General features: G+C 44.8%; 1 protein-coding gene across 4 annotated transcripts; it reads left to right on the forward strand.

The window, feature by feature from the left end:
• Positions 1-9,277: 9,277 nt before the first annotated feature.
• HIKESHI (heat shock protein nuclear import factor hikeshi) lies at positions 9,278-17,567 on the forward strand. 4 transcript variants are annotated; one of them, XM_084525827.1, is made up of 6 exons: positions 9,357-9,475; positions 9,990-10,098; positions 10,404-10,586; positions 14,541-14,692; positions 15,493-15,611; positions 17,336-17,567. In XM_084525827.1, exons 1-6 carry the CDS (start codon positions 9,446-9,448, stop codon positions 17,388-17,390), a joined length of 648 nt encoding a protein of 215 aa, XP_084381953.1. In that variant the 5' UTR covers positions 9,357-9,445; the 3' UTR covers positions 17,391-17,567. The 4 variants fall into 4 exon arrangements, with proteins under 4 accessions (XP_084381950.1, XP_084381953.1, XP_084381952.1 ...); XM_084525824.1 differs by lacking the exon at positions 9,990-10,098 and having other exon boundaries at positions 9,278-9,475; positions 10,349-10,586; XM_084525826.1 differs by lacking the exon at positions 9,357-9,475 and having other exon boundaries at positions 9,990-10,121; positions 10,349-10,586.
• The last annotated feature ends 1,799 nt before the right edge of the window (positions 17,568-19,366 follow it).

Raw genomic sequence — 19,366 nt, forward strand, 5'->3', positions numbered from 1 at the left:
TTCCTGCAATTAATCCCTTTATCGTTGCTAAATCTTCCACCGATGTGTAGTTGAGTGCTGTCACATATCACTGTCATGGCAAAGGCTTCAAGGGCGTTGACAGGTGAAATAAAATTTGCAGTACAGACACTGGTTTCCTAGCACTGGAAAAAAGAAAATAAAAATAAATAAAAACATCATGCAAGGGCAGGAAGCCAGACAGTTTTTCACCACTATCAGAGAAGTGATCCTTTCTCTCACTTGCTCAGAGGGTCTTAAAATTGTTTCTTAAACCTGACAAAATACAGAACCCTTTCCAATGAATGACTAGAAAATAAATGTTATTCTCCTTCTCCTTTCTGCCCCTTGCTGCAACCTAATGTCCTTACAGCTTCCCTCCAGTCTCATCATAACTTCTTTCTCTTTCTTGTACCTCCTATCACACCTAAACAGCAGCACTGAGAGCTCAAGAAATGCCTGGACTTATCCTGCTTAACTTTCACCATACGTGTGGCTTTTCAGTTGGAAGGCAGTACTATCAAGGCGTCTTCTGTAGTTACTGGCAGCAAAGATGGCCTTGTACAGGACAATTTCTGTCTTAAAGGCGCCACTAGATCCAGAAAGACGGGAAAGAAACTATTCTTTTAATTCAGACACTTCGGGTTGTTGATTTAGGTGGGAAGGCCTCATACTCCCTTGGTTTGATGCTCAACATAGAGGCAACCCCTGGGGAAATTCTGCAGCCCCCCATGAGATCTGTTCAGGGGGGATGCAGCCTGCAGGGGACAGAGCCAGGACACTCTTTAAATTTCTCCTGAGTAAGTACAAACTGGGATTTGTCAAACACTTCACAAACAGATAGAAGGGAGCTTATTTTCACATCATTATTTCTGGCCCAAGGCTACCAAATTGCAAGTCTGTCTTTTTCAACACGTGGGAATTAGGGAGTTTTTAGAGTGCCACCAGTCATACCTCTAACTGCATTTGCTGCCTCTGGATTTTGATTGCATTGCACTGCTATTTTAATGGGCCCAAAAGAGCACAGCTAGTTTGCAGTTAAATTGGGCACTTTGTCTCTCTTTTTCCAGTCTCCAACTAAATATCCAACCTCTGTAGATATATCTGGTAATTCTTTCCTGATCACTACCTCTGTCAAAAAAATGCTCACTGGCTCCAAAAGGGCTAAGATTAGTATCACTTCACCAAGGGCACCAAGAAAGTAGCAACACAACTACTGCGGGCCATTCCCCAGCAGAAGGACAATTAAAATCTCTTTCTGGAATGACCTTAGAGTCACTGACCCCAAACCACTCAACATGGTGTTTCTGCGTGCTCCATTTAGTTTTGTTCCTCCTCCATGCTGTGAGGCAGCCGCTTCTTCTCCATTACATAACCACATCCCACCCACCACATATTTTCATGACCCCAAATGCCCTCAGCCCTATTACCTGCTGGCACCTGGGTGTCTCCACACAATCTCATTCAATCTCTCAAGAAGCAGAGCTCTGAGATATCTCAGCTACGTAGAAGAATCAATTCTGGAAACGTCCCAGGCCTGTCAAGTCAGGGGAAGAGGTCAAGGGCCCACTTTTCAGTATCATCTGATCTCACAGGGATGACAAAAAGAGCTTAGGTGTAGTGTAGCAGAAGGGGAAAAAATATTTGTCCCTGCAAAAAGAGATGCAAAGGTCTAGTGACAAGAGCAAAGAACTGGAATAACTGCAAAATGAATAACTCTGTAGGCTAGGATTCCTCGGGATCGAGAAGATGTTTTTACAGTCATGACTAATTTGAAGACACTGAGCCCATGGTACACAGAAATTACTCTTTATTCTGGAAAATGGTTCCTGCCCACAGCTCTTGCTCACCAACTCACTGCAACCCCATTCCAAAACCTGTAGATGCTGCAGGTCTGTGTGGTCAGAGGGATGTGCTTTGACACACCAGGCACCATCGTATGGGTCAATCAGGACCCAACGTGCCCAGGGTTTCTCTGCACTGAAGTGTTGTTTCTTATGTTGAGCTGCTATCTTAATACTGGCTGGAAAATACTTATTGCACGTGCTTGCTCCATACGATCTCATTTTGCCTCAACATCACAGGCTGAAGAGGAAATCAAATTGTTGCACAGAAAGTGCAACAAGTTTTAGGCAAGTACTGCAGAATTAAGTTTAAATTTAAAAAGAAAGTAAACTCCTGCCTCAGCAAGAGCACACGAGAGCCCTGCTGAGCTCAGGCCTGCAAGATGGGGCTGCCCTGTGCCTTTTAGACATGGTGTAATCTCAGAGGTCTGCAGTAAATTGGCAATGTGAGATGAGCTCTTGCCTAATTAGCAGATTTCTTCTTGTGCCTCAGTGACTGCACACCAGAGCTTGGCCACCCTCCACTAATTTGCAGCATCTCAAGCTTTAAAACACTTTCTTACATTCCAGATCAGCAGGGCCAGCTGGAGGAGCACCTGCCAAATGGAAGAATTCACTTGCAAAGGTTCACATCCAAAATGAGGCCTGGGACTGAGGCAGTTCTGCACCAGTGCCTCAACACCTCTCACACCTGGGCTTCTTGCTGAATCCAAGAGGTGAATCAGGCAGAAATATTTATTCCATTTTGCCCATAGAAATAACAGGGGGCTAGCACCAGGACTTTTAATAGATCTTGTGTTTGTAATTCCCATGCATAAACACGTCGCAAGGCACCCGTTGGTCACTCCATCTGGCAGCAGGCACCAAGGCTTTTTGATATTTCACATTTTTTATGTTTCTTGCATTTGAATGGCAACACAACCCTTTGCTAACAACCCTGCTGCTGCACAGAAGCTGTCTACCAGCGCTAAGCCTGGCTGCAGAAAGGACCCCAACATTTCCTTGAGGGTTGGGTCTAATCACAGATTTCCGAGACCAGAACAGCACACTGGCACAACAAAAAGGAGGAAGTTTTGTAGATACTTGCAACATAAATACTAAACCAGGTGTGATTAAGAATGACTTACAACAGAAATGCTAAAACAATTATGAGATTGACTTACAGCAGGAATACTAGAACAGATACGATTCAGATTGAGGCATGAATGAGAATATCTGCATTAACACCAGAAGAAACCATAGAACAAGATTTAAAAGAACGGCTTCTACACAAAATGCAGAACATTTTTCCCAGTCAAACTAAAGAATGATTTGTTTCCATCCAGCCCAGACAAGCCTGTGCTCTGATGCCTGGGAGAGGGCAAGCAACAAAGCTTAAGAGCTTCTCTGGATGAAGAACATGTTGCAGTTTAATAATTACTGCATTAATTTGGGAGAGAAGTGCCCCCATAATTGAAGTGCCCTGTGTCCTGATGTGTCCCTTCTCACCCCTCCAAAGCTTACACTCTGTTCATTCAATATTTAATTTCCTGTCAAGAGAATGTGGATATCAATCCAAAACTTGAAATATATTTTATTTAAACACAATTATCATGATAATCCTAAAGAAAATATGCCTAGACAAAAAATTAATTGTCAGTCAACAGTGATAAATAGTAATAAGGCATATTAGTGATCATATTAGTACAGCTTTACAAATTCAAAGAATGAGCTAATTTCCTTGCTAGGAAAAATATAAGAGGTGACAAGCAAGATCTAGGAGTGTATCTAGTGTCTGATGATATTCTTCACTTCAGTCTTGTTCATATCACATTTATGTAGCTTGCAATACCTATACCATCTTGCTCTTGTCCTGTGGGCAAATCTTCTCCAGAGCACTGAAGAATGAAGACAGGTGTTGAGTGTTAGGTATTGGGAGAAAGGCAGAGAATTACCACATGCTAATTTCAACCCATACATTCTTGGTTCTGCTTAGGATGACGTGTCAGTGGTCTCTGTCACACAGTACAGGCCCCTCGTGTCCAAGCTAATGGTAAGGTAGAATTCATAGAATCACAGCATGGTTTGGGTTGGAAGGGACCTTAAAGCCCATCCAGTTCCAACGCTTGATGAGCGTTTCTCAAGCATTTCTCAAGCATTTCTCAACACTTATCGAAACAGAGATTCACGTTAAGGCTGTAACCTATACAGGATAAAAGATGTGTATGCCTTAATCAGTGAAACGCTTTAAGCTGCTTAGCTGATACCCAACTTCCATGGTGCATGCCATGGGGTGAGCCACCATTTATACAGCACATATGGCAACAAAATAAATAAATAAATGAAATCACTTAGTCACATTACTCAAATGACTTCCCCTTGTCTGACACCACCCCACGACTCCAACCACTCTATCCAGGCCCTCGCTTTCCCCCTCCAAATGCAAAGAAACCCCTCTCCACCCAGATATGCCGCAGTCGCCCCACACACTCGTGGGGAACAGACTACAACTCCCAGCGTGCACCGCGCCACGAGGGCGGTGAGGCCGACGAGGCCTGAACGGGCGCCCTGCAGCGGGCGGAGCGAGGGCTGACGGGAGATGTAGTTCTCGGCGCCCAGGCTTCACCCAGTGTGGGCGGGGAAGGGGCAGGTCTCAGCGGCACTTGTTCGCTTTAAGCTGTAGTATTTGTTTCCTTCTGCCACTCCTCAAGAATTCTTAGTCATTCAATATTAAAATTAATTTTATAGAGCTTGAGTAGGCTGAGGAAAAAGTGCTCAGCTTTTAATTTCCCTGAAGGAACATGTCAGATGCAACCCTGAGGAAAATAGGCAATGATGATGCATGAAGCACTTGTTGCCACAGCTATTCAGTTGTTGTTTTACATAAATATGCCCTTTCAGTCACTTAGATGCTCATATCCATGACCGGTTGGCTTAAACTAGCCCGTCCTATTAAATATTCAGCATTATACCTGGTAACAACACAGGCAAAAATAAGCTGCTGCACCTGCTGTCCCTGGAGCAGGCACACATAATTTTGGGAGACACCTTTCTCCTCTTCTCCAGGGCATCATCCACGCACTCACTTGCTGAGCTTTGTTTGTGGAAATGCTCAGTTCTTGCTGTAAAGGTGAGACTTGAGGAGAGATTAACCCCTTTTTGCTTCCAGGCACCAGATTTCTGCTGGTACATTGGCTTACAGGAGGAAGAACAGCTCTCTTGGATTCAGAACAGGGGCTTGCCTGTATTTATTGAGAGAGGCCTGAGAGGTGGGCCTGTGCAAACCTCATGAGGTTCAACAAGGCCAAGTGCAAGATCCTGCACCTTGAGCAATCCCAAGCACAAATCCAGGCTGGGTAGAGAATGGATTGAGAGCAGCCCTGAGGAGAAGCACCTGGGGGTGCTGGTGGATGAGAAGCTCAACATGAGCCAGAAATGTGTGCTTGCAACCCAGAAAGCCAGCCATATCCTGGGCTGCACCAAAAGCAGTGTGGCCAGTAGGGTGAGGGAGGGGATTGTCCCCCTCTGCTGTGCTCTTGTGAGACCCCACCTTGAGCCCTGCATTCAGCTCTGGGCCCTCCAACACAAGGAGGATGTGGAAGTATTAGAACAAGTCCAGAGGAGGACCACGAGGATGATCAAGGGGCTGGAGCACCTCTCCTGAGAAGACAGGCTGAGGGAGTTGAGGTTGTTTAGCCTGAAGAAGAGAAGGCTCCAGGGGGACCTTACAGCGACCTTTCAGTACCTACAGGGGCCTACAGGAAAGCTGGGGAGGGACTCTGTCAAGGAGTGTAGTGATAGGACAAGGGGGAATGGCTTTAAGCTAAAAGAGGGTAGGTTTAGATTAGATGTAAGGAAAAAATTCTTTACTCAGAGGGTGATTAGGCACTGGAAGACGTTGCCCAGAGAAGCTGTGGATGCCCCATCCCTGGAGGTGTTCAAGGCCAGGCTGGATGGGGCTTTGGGCAACCTGGTCTGGTGGGAGGTGTCCCTGCCCATGGCAGGGGGTTGGAATTAGATGATCTTTAAGGTCCCTTCCAACCCAAACCATTCTGTGATTCTATCATCCACGATCTTGTCCATGGTGTGATCCATGCTCAAGTGAAGGTTCTGCTTAACCACAAGTTTAAAAATACACATATTAAAGAGCTCCCAAATTCTGGGGAGTAGCTCTCTGCTTGAGTCTCAGCTGCCAACCTGGAGTTGCCAAAGTCATCTAAATCTTTCTGGAGTAAAATGTCCAGTGGTATTAGAGCTCATGAGTGCCCTTCTCCCAGGGCATCTAGTGAGGACGGTGCTGCAAGCAGTGGACATTCCTCAAAAGCTGAATAGCTGATGGGTTGCTTTCAGTGTTAACAAGACTTGAAGGTACAAAGCAAGTAGCGGGCATCTTTTACATAGAGAAAAAAAATGCATTAGAGCAGTAATATCTCTTTGAAAAGCTTGTCATTAACAATTATTTGCAGTGATGCTGCTAATTTGGGCTTTTAAGCTTTGATGAATGGCTTACTTAAATGAAGGAGAAGGCTGTATGGCACTTCCTTTTTGTGGAGATTAGTCTCTGTGGATAGTGCTTTTGAAGTGCCCATGCACAATTGATTAGTTTGATGATTAGTGGACAAAGTTTTAAAGAATTATACTGAATGTTATGGACTGTTACTTCACATTAATTTCTTTTCTGGTATTCTGAAGTGACCAAGTCATTGCCAGCCATATTCTTGTGGGAGCTCTGGACTTCTCTGCTTCAATAAATCCTGTTCTGAAAAGAATGATAAAGTGCACAAACCAGAACTACAGGCTGTATTTTTTAGAAGTCCTCACCAGCATCTCCCCATTGTATATTGTGACCCAGCTACTGCAGGAGGGATGTTGAGAACCATACAGAATCACCTTGTGGTAGGGCCCTGTTCCTGGGGAATGGGAGGAATGGCTTCAAACCACATCAGACTGAGAAGAGACAGGAAACTATATCTCCTACTTCTGCTGGACATTCTTTCTTCCCTTGCTCACTCCCTCCCTTCCTCAGTAAGGACCTTTAGCCTGAGAAGTGCCCTCAGCAAGTTGAATCCCATGCAGATAAAGGAATTAAAATTGCGTAGGGCCAATCAGACTCATCCTTGCAGATAGCATTTTTTGTTCATAAGGCTCAAGTCAGGGCATCAAATCCTCCTGGGAGGATTGTGTAAATACCAGCAGAGTCATTCACCTGTGCTGCCTAAAGAGCCTGGAGATCAGCTTCAGGCTCTGAATCACTGGTGGGCCAGATGCCTCCTACCTAAGCACTGTAAAACCAGGCCAGCTACCTACAGCAGGTGACTGCACCTTGCACCCAGCATTAACTTGTCTCTGCTCATTCTGTTTAGGCATTAGTATTTTTCTGCTAGGTTCGTAATGGATTACATGAATATTTCTCATATGCTTCAACCAGGAGGAGACACTATTTTAACTTCTATTTTCTTGGAGACTTTTCCCACTGGTGTGAAAATGAGGCCAGAGGACAGTGCTTAGATATAATAACCACCATTTCACCAGTTCCAGCTGATGCCCTACTTTAATGATATGCTGCTTAGTTTCAGTGTTTAGCCAAGGCGTTTATTAATTGGAAAATGTGCCAGGGGTGCCTTATTGCTGTGGATTACCTGCCTCTGTTCTGAGGGTAAGGGTAATGAATGACTACATGATATTGAAGAAATTTCAACACCTATTCTTCCAAGTACAAAGTTTTCAAAATATTTTCTGATTAAGAATAAATGTGTTTGCTATTTCTGGGATTTGCTCATTAACTCTGATAATACTGCATATTTTAAAGTGCAAAATCAAACCAAACCTAATGAAGAAATGAGACCTATGAAGACTTGCCTTCATTTTTCAGAACTGGGTGAAAGACCTGGGATAGAGGTGGTATACTTTTACCTTCTAAATTGAAGTTCACGTGAAAGTTGAGGAAAGATTGCTTTCAGATTATTTAAAGATGCATTAGCCTCCTTCAGTTAATTTTGTTAGATCTAGCTTTAATTTTTTTTTTTTTTTTTTTTGTAACTGCTCTGTTTTCTGTTCTGTTCTGTTCTGTTTCTCTGTTCTAAGTGAACAGAGAAACTGGAAATGGTTGTGGACAAACTGTAAGTGGTCTGAGACTTCTCAGGACTGCAGGCAGCTCCAAAAGGGGAACTTGGGACAGAATCAGAGGAGGGGACAGAGCCCAAGGGGAGTGAGCAGATGCTTCCACCCACAAGGAGGTCCTTTTATTTTGGCACAGAACTCGAGCTCTGTTGTTATCCTAGATATATAAATGTCTGTGAAAGGCAGACATAGCTTCCCTGTCCCTTCCTGCTGACACATGGCATTGAAGTTTATCCTATTGCTGTCGTGACCTTTCCCTTTTTTTTTCATACAGTTGAAAGACATTGAGAGGCATCAGCAAGAAGCAGGGGATGATGGAATAGCAAAGAGTCTTTGAATCTGCCCAGGGAGAACAAGAATTATTCATAACCATTCTACTGAGCTGATGCTTGATGTTAACCTTTTTTTTAACTCTCTTGCAGGTGTCTGTGGAAGGTTTCATACAGGCTTAGAAATTGCACTGGTGGAAGCTGAAACTGATGTCAAGGAGGGCTGTGCTCTGACCAAGTGCAGAATAACAGCAGGTTATTATGAAATGGCGCCAAAGATCAGTATATACAGTAAATATATGCAGTGTTAACACTTCCTCAGTGCAAACTTCCAGCATCTGACCTGTATCTGTGAGGAAAAATTCAGTTTCTTGGCAATGCAGCACCATATGCTGCTCTGTGAGTAGTCTTGTGGTGCTTCTTGGAGTTTGTTGGCATGGTTAACCAGGTGGGTGTGTGTGTTTTGTTTTGTTTTGTTTTCTGAATAACTTTTCATTTTGTTCTCTTTATTTTTAACACTTTTTATTTGCTCCTAACTACTTTGGCCAGTTTTATCCAGATTAAACACCTTGGATATTGCCTTTTACTTCAACAGCAATGTTGACTTCAATCTCCAGATACAGAAACAACCTGCAAAGGTCCCTCAGCTCTTCACATTTTGCTTCTTTCACCCAGAAGCAAAAACAGGGTTCTTCACTAACCCAAGCCCCTCATTGCTGGCCTGCAGAAGTTATGTGAAGGAGCAGAGGCACAGGGTGAGTGCTGTGTGATTTGGGGTGGCACCGTCAGAAGTTCAAGAGAACATGGTAGTGTTTGTGGGCAAGAAGTTGTGATTTTGGGTGTCTTCAAGATGCATTTTTCTTTGAATTTGTGTGACTTTCTTGAGCGTAGGTAATCGTGTAACTGGTTTTTGAGCACTGGGGCAGGTAACATCAAGGCGATGTGTAGAAATAATCCCCTTTTCCAACCCCAAAAATCCCCTTGGTGCAGCAGTGCGAACTACACCTCCCATCATGCCCCGCGCCGCCCTGCCTCGCGCCTTAGCGCCCTGCGCGCGCGGGGCACCCGGGGACTTGTAGTCCTCGCTCCGCCCCCCACACACCACCTCCGCCACCACCGCGCTCCGGAAGCGATCGGGGGCTGCTGAGGGGGCGCGGAGATTTCCGGGGGCAGCCGCCGATGGAGGCTGGGGAGCTGCCGAGAGCCTGAGGGGGGCCGGGGGCCGCCGCCGCCGCCATGTTCGGCTGCCTGGTGGCGGGCAGGCTGGTGAGGAGCTGCAGCCGGGCCCCGGGTTCCTCAGAGCCGAGTTGGGGGCGTGAAAGAAGTGTTTTAAGGCCAGGGAGAGCGCTGGTCCCAAAGCTTGGGGCTCCTGGGGTGGGGATGATGGGGGTGGGTGTTGTGCTCTGGCATTGAGCCAGCAGGGTGCTGAAGGTTTATTGTGTCTGAAAGGAAGTGTGGGGAGCTGGGGGGGGGGGGGCGCTTCTCGCAGGTAATTAGGGATGGGGATAGAGGGAATGGCCTCAAGTTGTGCCAGGGGAGGTTCAGGTTGGAAATGAGGAGACATTTCTGCTCAGAATGAGCAGTCAAACACTGGGACGGGTTGCCCAGGGAGGTGGTGGAGTCACCATCCCTGGGGGTGTTCAAGGAAAGCTTGGATGTGTTGCTTGGGGACATGGTTTAGTGGGTGACATTGGTGGTAGGGGGCTGGTCGGACCAGATGATCTGGGAGGGCTTTTCCAACCTTAATAATCCTATGGTTCTGTGATTCCTGTGTGAACAGGTTTCCGTGCTGCTGGGGTTGTGCCAGCCTGGTGCTCAGCAGCCACTGCTCATAGCCTTGGCAGCCTCTCCTGCACCCTATTTTCCGCCTACGCGCATGGGGAGCGAAGGTATTCGGATCCTGTAGGCCTGGGTAGGATTGTGTTCAGTGTAGGTGGAACAAGACTTGTCCCTTTTTAGTATTATTTTTTTTTTTCAGTTCTACTGATGTGTTTGACTTTTATCTGGCTATTTAGGTTAGTATGTTTCTCATTTTTTTTGTTGTATTCCACCCTAGGCATATTTCTGTAAAGGGAAATTCATAGTTACACTCAAAGATGGGAAACACAGCAATGCTAACAACAGTTTTGTTCCTTATAGGTACAAGCAGCTCCTCAACAAGTGGCCGAAGACAAATTTGTATTTGATTTACCAGACTATGAAAACATCAACCATGTAGTAGTGTTCATGCTGGGAACTATTCCTTTTCCGGAAGGCATGGGTGGATCTGTCTATTTTTGTTACCCGGACCAGAGTGGGATGGCAGTGTGGCAACTGCTGGGCTTTGTCACTAACGAGAAGCCAAGTGCAATCTTCAAAATTTCTGGCCTGAAGTCTGGTAAGTAGAGAAAAACAGCAGTCAGTGAAATGGGAGTGTTACTGCGTGCATGAGGGGGTAAATGTTAGGCTGTTTTTTATCAAAATGTTGCTTGAAAAGGCAGATCTGTTTCCAGGTAGTGTCTAGCAGATGTGGTACTAGAAGCATCGGATGAGTTTTGTGGAAGTCTGGCTATACGTTTATGTTCCTAGTGAGATTTCTCACTTGTTTTATCTTGGATGCAATTGCCATGTCTTCCACTGCTTCTGCACAACCTGAATAAAAATGAGCCCGGACTTTCCTTAGCATGGTGTTTAGGCATTGGGCTAGATATTATTGGAATACTTTCTTTTTGCTACTACTGTTTAGCAGCTGTATTCTTTGTAGCACAGGGAAAGGAGCTGTAAAGAGCCAGGTGTGACATGGTGACTTCAGAAAGCTGGTTGCTTCAGGTGCTGTGTACCGCGTAATTGCCCAACAGAGGGTATCGGCAGTGGCAATTAGGCTCCCAGATGTTTTAGTGGTTCTGAAATATAGCTGAGACAGAGAAGTCTGACTCTTAAGAGTCAGAGAAGGCTGGTGCTACTTGAATTGTATTTATATTATTTTTTTCCTAAATGATAGTGGGATTATTGTCATGCATATTGTAGAAGTAATGAGGCACTCCCATAGCATAGCTTCCTCTCCCTAAAGGAAAGCTGGATGGCAGTCAATCAGCTTAAAGCTTTTTTGTGGCAAAGGCCTACCCATCTTTTGTCAGTTCCATTGTAGTTCACAGCCTTAACATAAAGATGTTTCCAGATGCTCTTGCAGACCAGTGCCTTTTTGCCCTAATTTCCAAGAAAGAAGTATCTTGCTTTCTTTTGGGTGGTGGTGGGAACGGGAGACCTGTCTCCTTGTGACCTTGCTTGTTCTTTGAACTGTTTTTTCTCTGTCTCAGCATCTCAGTTGTATCAGTCAGCACAGGACCAGGCGTGAGGATGATCTCCATGGCATGGGGTGATGGTGGCTGTGCTTGCTGTGCCCACCTGTCCTGGTGTTGCCTGCGGCTCATCTCGGACCACAGAGGCAGCCTGAGCTGCACAGCCGTAATTTCCGTGATAATGAAGGGTTGTGCAATGGACTGGAAAGGGGAAACCAGAGCGAGTGATTAGAGAGAGAGGAGTCAGAGAGGCATTGCTGCCTGCTGAAATCTGCATTTGGCTGTCTCAGGCAGACTTTCTGAGCCTGGTGGCGATAGCCAGCGTGTGTCTGTGAAATGGGGGAGGAGGCCAAATGTCAACGGCATGCCCTTCAGCACGCAGGCAGCGTGCCTGCACGTCTCCTGATTTAGAGTGCCTTTTTTTTACTGGTAGGTAGTGGAGCTGTTCCACAGAGAGGCTGAATAAAGGTGAACTGGAGTTTTATCCTCTCCATAAGGCGTGTGAAGGGATTATGTTTGTAGCTTGGTTATTTGGGCTCCAACTTAATCCATTGTTGAGTGCGGGTGGAACAAATTTGTGTCTCTGATTGTGTCCCCAAATGGCCAGTACTGGGTCCAGCGTTGTTTGATCACCAATGTTGTTGTTTCCTCACCAGGCATCTGCGTCTGTTCAGCCTGGAGAGCTTCAGTTTGAGCTGCAGCAGTAGTACTTTTTCACTCTCTAATGTCTCTGGCATTCCTAGTGAAATTGCTGTGAGCTTTATCACTTGACACAAGGAATTGTGCACAGTTCTCAAGCTGTGACTAGAGAGAGCAAGCTTTTTTCTTGGGATCCTGCTGCCCTTGCACAGCATGCCTTCATAGCCATTGTAGGTTCTGCTGGGTTTTGACTCAAAAGTTGTGTTCAGGTTGCTCTGGAAACCTGTTTGGGAATACCACTGCTGCTCGCTGGTTCTTTGTCACCTTGAACTTCTGGAAGTGTTGAGGTATAAAGAGCAAGAGCATCTCCAGCCTCTGCTGTGGATAAAATGCTTCCCCTTATACGGGAATTATATTAACAAGAGGGATAAATGTTCCAGGAAACCTTTCCTATTACAGACCTTATGTACTGTGCATCATGTAGTGATGTATGCAGTTCTGTTTTCTGCTCACAGACGTGACATTTCACACAGTGTCTACGTCTGAGGCATGCAGATGGGTGAGGTTTTTGACATCCTTGTGCTGAAAGGTATCAGGGGCTCAGCATCTTGACTCAAGCTCAGATAAAGGGAAATAAAGGATCAAAAAAATAATTTAACAGGTTGCAATTTCTCTGCTGTGATGTAGTTTGTTGGGGAATAGAGAATGTGAATGTGAAAACTGGGTTAGTATTTCAGTTCCCATTAACACGGTGTTCTCTGCATCTGTAAGGTTTGGAAGGCTAACTGCAAGGGCCAGGCATTCGAAATGTGGAGTGTAAGTGTAAGGGTGGCAGAGGATGCTTTTCTGTCCAAAATGGACAAAATATATGGATATATTGTATTATTTAGATCAGGGGTGTCTTTCTAAAGTAGTGATACATTCTGAGTGAGCTGCTTGTTACTTGAGCATCTTATCTTTTTATTGTAACATCTTCAGCTGAGAAACTTACAAGATGTTAAATTTCTACCAGCTTTATTGCTGTGGGGATTCTTTAATAATGAACTTGAGCATGATGTTTGTTTATTTGATAGCTTTTCTATTATATTCTTGAAACTTCTATACGTTTTACAAGCAAGCAGCTGCCCACAGCAGGGGTTGAGCTCATACAGCAGTGGCATTTCCCAGAGGAGCAAATTAATAGCACTTAAGAAGACAATCTCTGTTCTCACCAGCCTTGTGTTAAAGTCACATTTGAAGAGAAGAGGGAGTGCTTTGCTTGTGAATATCGCGTTGGATCCCAGTCCTGGGGTCAGGGTGAGGAGTGACACACACCTGGCTCAGCTGAAAGAGGTGCTGGGCTCTGGCTGTGCTTTCTGCACAGGTTGGGCGCCAGCTTCTTCCTGGCAGTGCCTTGTGCTTCCACAGAGTAACGGGCAAGTCTGAGATCTGTGGACAGCTCTTGGTTAGCTTCCTACTGCTGGTAGGAGAGCAGAGAGGGCTGCTGAAACATCACTTAGGTGTTAAAAGGATACTTTTCCCACTGGGGTTACTCTAACTGAGTGAAAATAGATGAATAAAAAATCAATACTCCACCTAATAGCATTGTGAGCCCCTAGACCTTTTCCCTGTATTTTCATGTACGGATGCTGCTGAAGAGGGATGGGTGATCAGAGCCTCTTGTCTCTAGCTGCCTGTCATTGTTTGCAGAGCCCCTAGGTGGAGCTGGGGCTGAAAGTGCTGATTAACAACAAGGTGAGAAGGGTCAGGAGTGATAGTAGGAGCTTGGATGGTGCTTGTGTGAGTGGAATGCAATTTGGGGGTGTTCTTCTACCTGGTTCATGTTTTTTTTATGCATCTTTTGCAAAGTCAGAGGTGTTCCGTGGTTATTTCTTTGAACTTTGCTGCCGTTGGTGGTCTGATGAGGCATGGGGCTGCCCAGCTCTCCACAGGGATAGCTCCAAGTCAGTGATGCTGAAGGTTTTTCAGTGCACGGGCAGGTTCACAAGCACCTGGTTTGAAGGAGTGAATCAAACAACTCTTCAGCATTGCTTTGTGTTCCTATTTTTCTGTAATCATTGTGATGTGCATTAAAGGACTGGTTCCTATAAAGAAAGGTGCTATTGTCTTTTACTCACAGATCATAATTTCTGTTTAAGCAATTTCCTTCACAAGTAGCTTTAAAAATATTTATTTTTTAGAGGCTTCCTTAAGATCTGCTGGTTTTTTACAAATGTACCTGTCACACCTTTTCATCTGTTGTGCATATATGTGCTTGTGCAAGTGTTTGGGCTGTGCTTTCTGTATTCCTGTGACAGGGAGATGGATCCCACACCTCCCACCAGAGACCTCGTACAGAAGAAACGTGGTGATTTAAGTAACACTGTCTTCAAATGCATGTCAAGTGTAACCCGTGCTGTTTGTGGCCCTTTCAGGGAAGGGAAGCCAACACCCCTTTGGTGCCATGAACCTCCCACAGACGCCAACTGTGGCCCAGATTGGAATCTCGGTGGAACTGCTGGAAAACCTGGCGCAGCAGACTCCTGTTGCAAGTGCTGCTGTGTCATCAGTAGACTCGTTCACAGAGGTATGGTGGACATCCTGCTTTCAAAATCGTCTGTGGTAGCAAAGCCTTCAAAATTGATCTTCTGAAGAAATAATTATTTAAAAATATAAAGCTGCCGTGGGTGGTTATGGGACTGCAACCCACCTAATTGTTGTCAGATCATCTGGAATTTTTGAGGTGACTTTTTCTTGTGCTAGAAAACATCTAGTACTCCTCTGCTGCAGAGAATCAGGTTTTGTATGTTCAGTGGAACTGGGCCAGCAGATTATAGTATACATGTACTATTGTAAAAAACATCATAGAATCATAGAAGCCTTCCTGGTGGAAGCTGAAGGAAGTTTCCCTGTTGCTGAGTCTGGCAGTGAGTTGTAACGTAATGAGGCTGATTGTTAAACCACTTGAATAGCCTGCAGCAACCAGTGGCTTGCCATGAGCTGGACTTTCCAGCTTTAATGTGGTTTGCAGTTCTGATGGTTTAATTTGAAGGAGGGGGCCAGTACTGCATCACCTATTTGTCACAAAAAGAAAATGTTCTTCCTGGAGCTCCTTATCCAGCTGGATGAAATTGGCCAGGGAGGACTCTAGTGAAGACTTTCAAAATGATTTCTGAACACTAGGTGGATCTGAGGGCAAAACTGAGAGTTAGGATGTTGTGATCTTTTTAAAACTGACTTCCTGGCCTTCATGTATGGACCTTCCTGCTGCATTTTAGATAGCAGTGCTAGTTCTGCTTCATGTGGAGTTGCATATCTGCTAAAATTTTGCACAAAAATACAAACTGAACAAAAAAACTTACTTAGGATGTCTCTTTTCTGTTTCAGTTCACTCAGAAGATGTTGGATAACTTCTATAATTTTGCTTCCTCCTTTGCCGTTACTCAGGCACAGATGACGCCAAATCCTTCTGAAGCTTTCATTCCTGCAAATGTAGTTCTGAAATGGTATGGAAATGATCTGTAGTGTCCAGTGTTTTTGTTTTTTGTTTTTTTTTTTTTTCTAGGCACCAAAAGAGCTGATTCCTAGGTATTACTGCCATGCCATCCAGGGAGATGATGCAGAAAAGTCTGTTACTGATTCACTGTTGGTTACCTAAAGTACACAGGCATTCTGTCCACTGTTTATATTTATTTGTCAGTGTCTTCATATATCTTTTTAATTTTTTTTTTTTCCCCTGTGAGCTTAGTTGTTTCTAGAAATATCACCCTTGATGTATGTGGGGTCACAGGATGTTGCTGATTCTGCAAGTGCTTCTTGAGTCATGGAGAGACAGAACGCTGATGCCTGTCAGTTTGTTCTTTAGGGCTTTTTTTATGCTTGTTATCTTGGACGTAGCTCCAGCATAGTTATATTGCTTAAGAATATGGAAGGGATGGAGAAATCATATTCCTAGTTGACCTGCTTCTGCCACCAGGATGAAAAAGTTTCTGAGTTGTTTCCCAGGGACTGGTTTAAGAGAGGGTTTTTAGCAGGAATAGCCCACGTGGTCTGGAGGTAAACTGCGAACTGCAGACAGCCCTGTAGGATGTTTGAAAAATTCTTTCTAATATTTTATCCGTTAGCCCTCTTTAGCCTCAACAGTATTAACCCAAGCCCTTTTTCTAAACAGTATTTTGGGCTTTCTGGACAGTTTGATCATTAGTGCAGGTCAGTACGAGTCTGTGAGCAGTTACTGTAAGCATTACGTTTCCTTTGGGAGTGTAATTTGATGCAGATCTCTCCTAAATAGAAGGTAACTTGGCACTCCGTGAACATACGTGGGTGTAAAGTGGGAGAAACCACAGGGAAGAGAGGCTAAAGAAAGAGGGTTATGGCTGGTTGTGCCCTGGGTAACGCTGAATTTAGTTTTGTTTGTTCCAAACAGTGAAGTGAGGCATAACTCTGATAAAGCAAACACATTTATCTGCTAACTTGATTACAATCAAGTGGGGAATTGGTTCTGTTCATATGTTTGTTGTCATAACGCATTTAATTATAGCTTCTAAAATGGAGAGCATCTTAGGTCTGCAGTGGACTGGCTGCAATGGAAATCAATTCATTTAGCTTAGAAATATATATTGATAAGCCTTTTTCTTTGTTTTTTAATTTGAGTGGGTTTAAAACATTCCAGAGTTTCTTCTCTCATTTGAATTGGGTTAAGAATTTTCAGATGTAGAAGTTTTTGTTGTCTTTATTTCATTGGTTGTAGCTTGGGATATCTTTCGGCTTGCATTTGTGAAGATTGAAAGGGGTTTCTAGCTTTTGCAGCTCAAATACTGCAGGTTGCTGGTTTTTTGTTGTTTTTTTTTTGGGGGGGGTTTGTTTGTTGTTTTTTTTTTTTTTTTTGAGGAAGTCACAAAAATTGTGTGCTTTCCGTGTTTTTCAGTGCTCTAAGTTAATTGTGGATTCGAACATCAGTTGTCATTTGCATGTTTTTCCTGGTAAGAAAAGTGAAATTTGGAAAGGATATGTGCATGACATAACCATGCGTTAGTTATTTTTCTTCATTAGATTTTGCTCTACAGTTACTGTGTATAATGAATGTGGAAGCTGGAATTATTTGGCAAGAGGAAAAATAACGGGGACTACTTTCTCTCAAAATTTCTGTTAGAATTGTAAGGCAAATCAGTTACATTATTTGTGTTATTTTTTGAAGGCATTTTAAAACGCTTTGATTTTTTTTTTCTAGGTATGAGAACTTCCAGAGACGCCTGACACAGAACCCCCTCTTCTGGAAAACATAAGCGTATAAATCATGTCATTTTAAGTACTCTCTAACCAGTGCTATCGGAAATATACAGCAGTTAACTTCACTGAAGAATTCTGAGGGGAGGAAAAAAAAACGATTAGTCTGAATAGAGAAACTTGTAACTTTTATATTACTCTTGAAAATTATTTAAAATTAAAATCTGTGAAAACTACTTGCCTGTGCGTTTTTTAATGGAAGCACTGAGAGGAAAATTTAGAACATATTTCTTCCTCCACACAACTGTCAAGGTGTGAGAGAGGGGACACTGGTGTTTACTACAAAAGAAGACATAGGGCTTTTGAAATGACCAAGTACAATTGGTGGGTGACTGGAGATGGTCATAATTCCTTACAGTGGGTTCCGGGTACTGCCTTTGTGTGCATCATCACATTCTCTGCTGCTGGCTTGTCCCACTTCCTCGAGGAGAAGCCACTGTAGAGCTCTCTGAGGGAAACATTTGTACTGCTGAGCTGGAGCTCACAGTCTTGTTCCAGGCTTGCAGCTGAGTCTCACAGCCTACACAAGTTCCACAAATGCTTTATTGTATGGAAATATCATAGTGCAGAGGTGTGGAATTCAATTTTCCAATACCCTGTTATAGGTTTCTACCTTACTATGAGACCCTCGGGTAGTGGATGTTCGTGATGGACTCGCATACCAGTCCTTGGAGATACCAATGGTGAATGAAGTAAATGTGTCTGTGGGTGAGAGGAAGCCTCTGCTCATTGAGCAGTCTGTGTTCTTTCTCCAGGCTCTGAGGAAGGGAATTACTGATTCACAGAATGCTTTGGGTTGGAAGGGACCTTAAAGATCATCTAATTCCAACCCCCTGCCATGGGCAGGGACACCTCCCACCAGACCAGGTTGCCCAAAGCCCCATCCAGCCTGGCCTTGAACACCTCCAGGGATGAGGCATCCACAGCTTCTCTGGGCAGCCTGGGCCAGGGCCTCACCAAATAATGCTCCCCATGGCCCAAAGTGCTCCTTGGAGGGGGCTTTGGGGATAGAGCAGCTCCCAAAAATGGCCAGTTCAAGTCAAAGCCAGCCAGAGCTGGCAGGGGAGGTGGCAGCCCTCTTATGACAGGTGACAGCGGGGGTGGTTGTGACCTCAGGGTTTGTGCTGCCCAACCCTGCTGCTCTTGTGAGAGCTTTTGTCTTGGTCTGCTTTGTGGCCTGAAGGAGGAGGGAGGCAGTGGGGTAGCATCAAATGGCTGTTCTCTCTAGGGTGTAACAGCACAAGAGAAATATCTTTGAGTTTTCAGGTCCAGGTGTTAACCTGAACTAAGGGTATGGCAGCCATGGCTTTGTTTTCCTGGCCCTGGAAAGGGGAGAAGAAGGCATCTGACTGGAAGGCATCTGAAAGAGCCTTGTTTCCAACGCTCTCGTGTCTCACAACCAAAGGTAGGAGCATCTGGAGCTGTTCCCTAAGAGTTTTTATAGCAATGTTCAAGTACAACAACTGTGGTCAGCCTCGGGGCTGAGTGGTGTGCAGGTCTGGTGGCAGATCTCACCACCATGTGGACACTAGGGCAGCCCTGGTGTCTGCCTTCTGCCCTGAGCTCTGGGCCTGGTCTCTAGCAGGCTTCGAAGATGCTGGGCACAGGTTCTGGCTGACCTGGGCTCCTGTTTGGTTAAAGGAATCAGAGCTTTGTGGGTGGAAGCCTAGGGGCTCTCTGACAAGAGATCAAAAGTGGCCATAGCACATGAGAAACCTGTGTGTGTGTGTCCCCGAGTGCCAAGCACTTGCTGTTTTATTTTAACACCAGGCCTGCCTTTGGGGCCTCCAGGAGTTTTCTGGGCTTAAATCTTGGCTTTCATTTTCTCTGCAGAGATCGTGCAAATTTGGGATCAGGCATCTCTTGACGTTCAGCGGCAGCTGGCAGTGGGCAAGGTGATCTTTATGCCTGCTCTCTCCCCTCATACTCTGATAATTTTTGTAGCCTGATTTCCCCTCCCCTGCCAAAGTCACTG

This window comes from Aythya ferina (assembly GCF_964211825.1).
Source record: "Aythya ferina genome assembly, chromosome: 1".
Taxonomy (NCBI): domain Eukaryota; kingdom Metazoa; phylum Chordata; class Aves; order Anseriformes; family Anatidae; genus Aythya; species Aythya ferina.

Bases quoted from the DNA above. Each gene is read 5' to 3' on its own strand.
- HIKESHI (XM_084525827.1), top strand. From the start codon at position 9,446: ATGTTCGGCTGCCTGGTGGCGGGCAGGCTG. The intron at 9,476-9,989 runs GTGAGGAGCTGC...CTGTGTGAACAG, and splicing joins GCCTGGTGGCGGGCAGGCTG to GTTTCCGTGCTGCTGGGGTT. The intron at 14,693-15,492 runs GTATGGTGGACA...TTTCTGTTTCAG, and splicing joins CAGTAGACTCGTTCACAGAG to TTCACTCAGAAGATGTTGGA.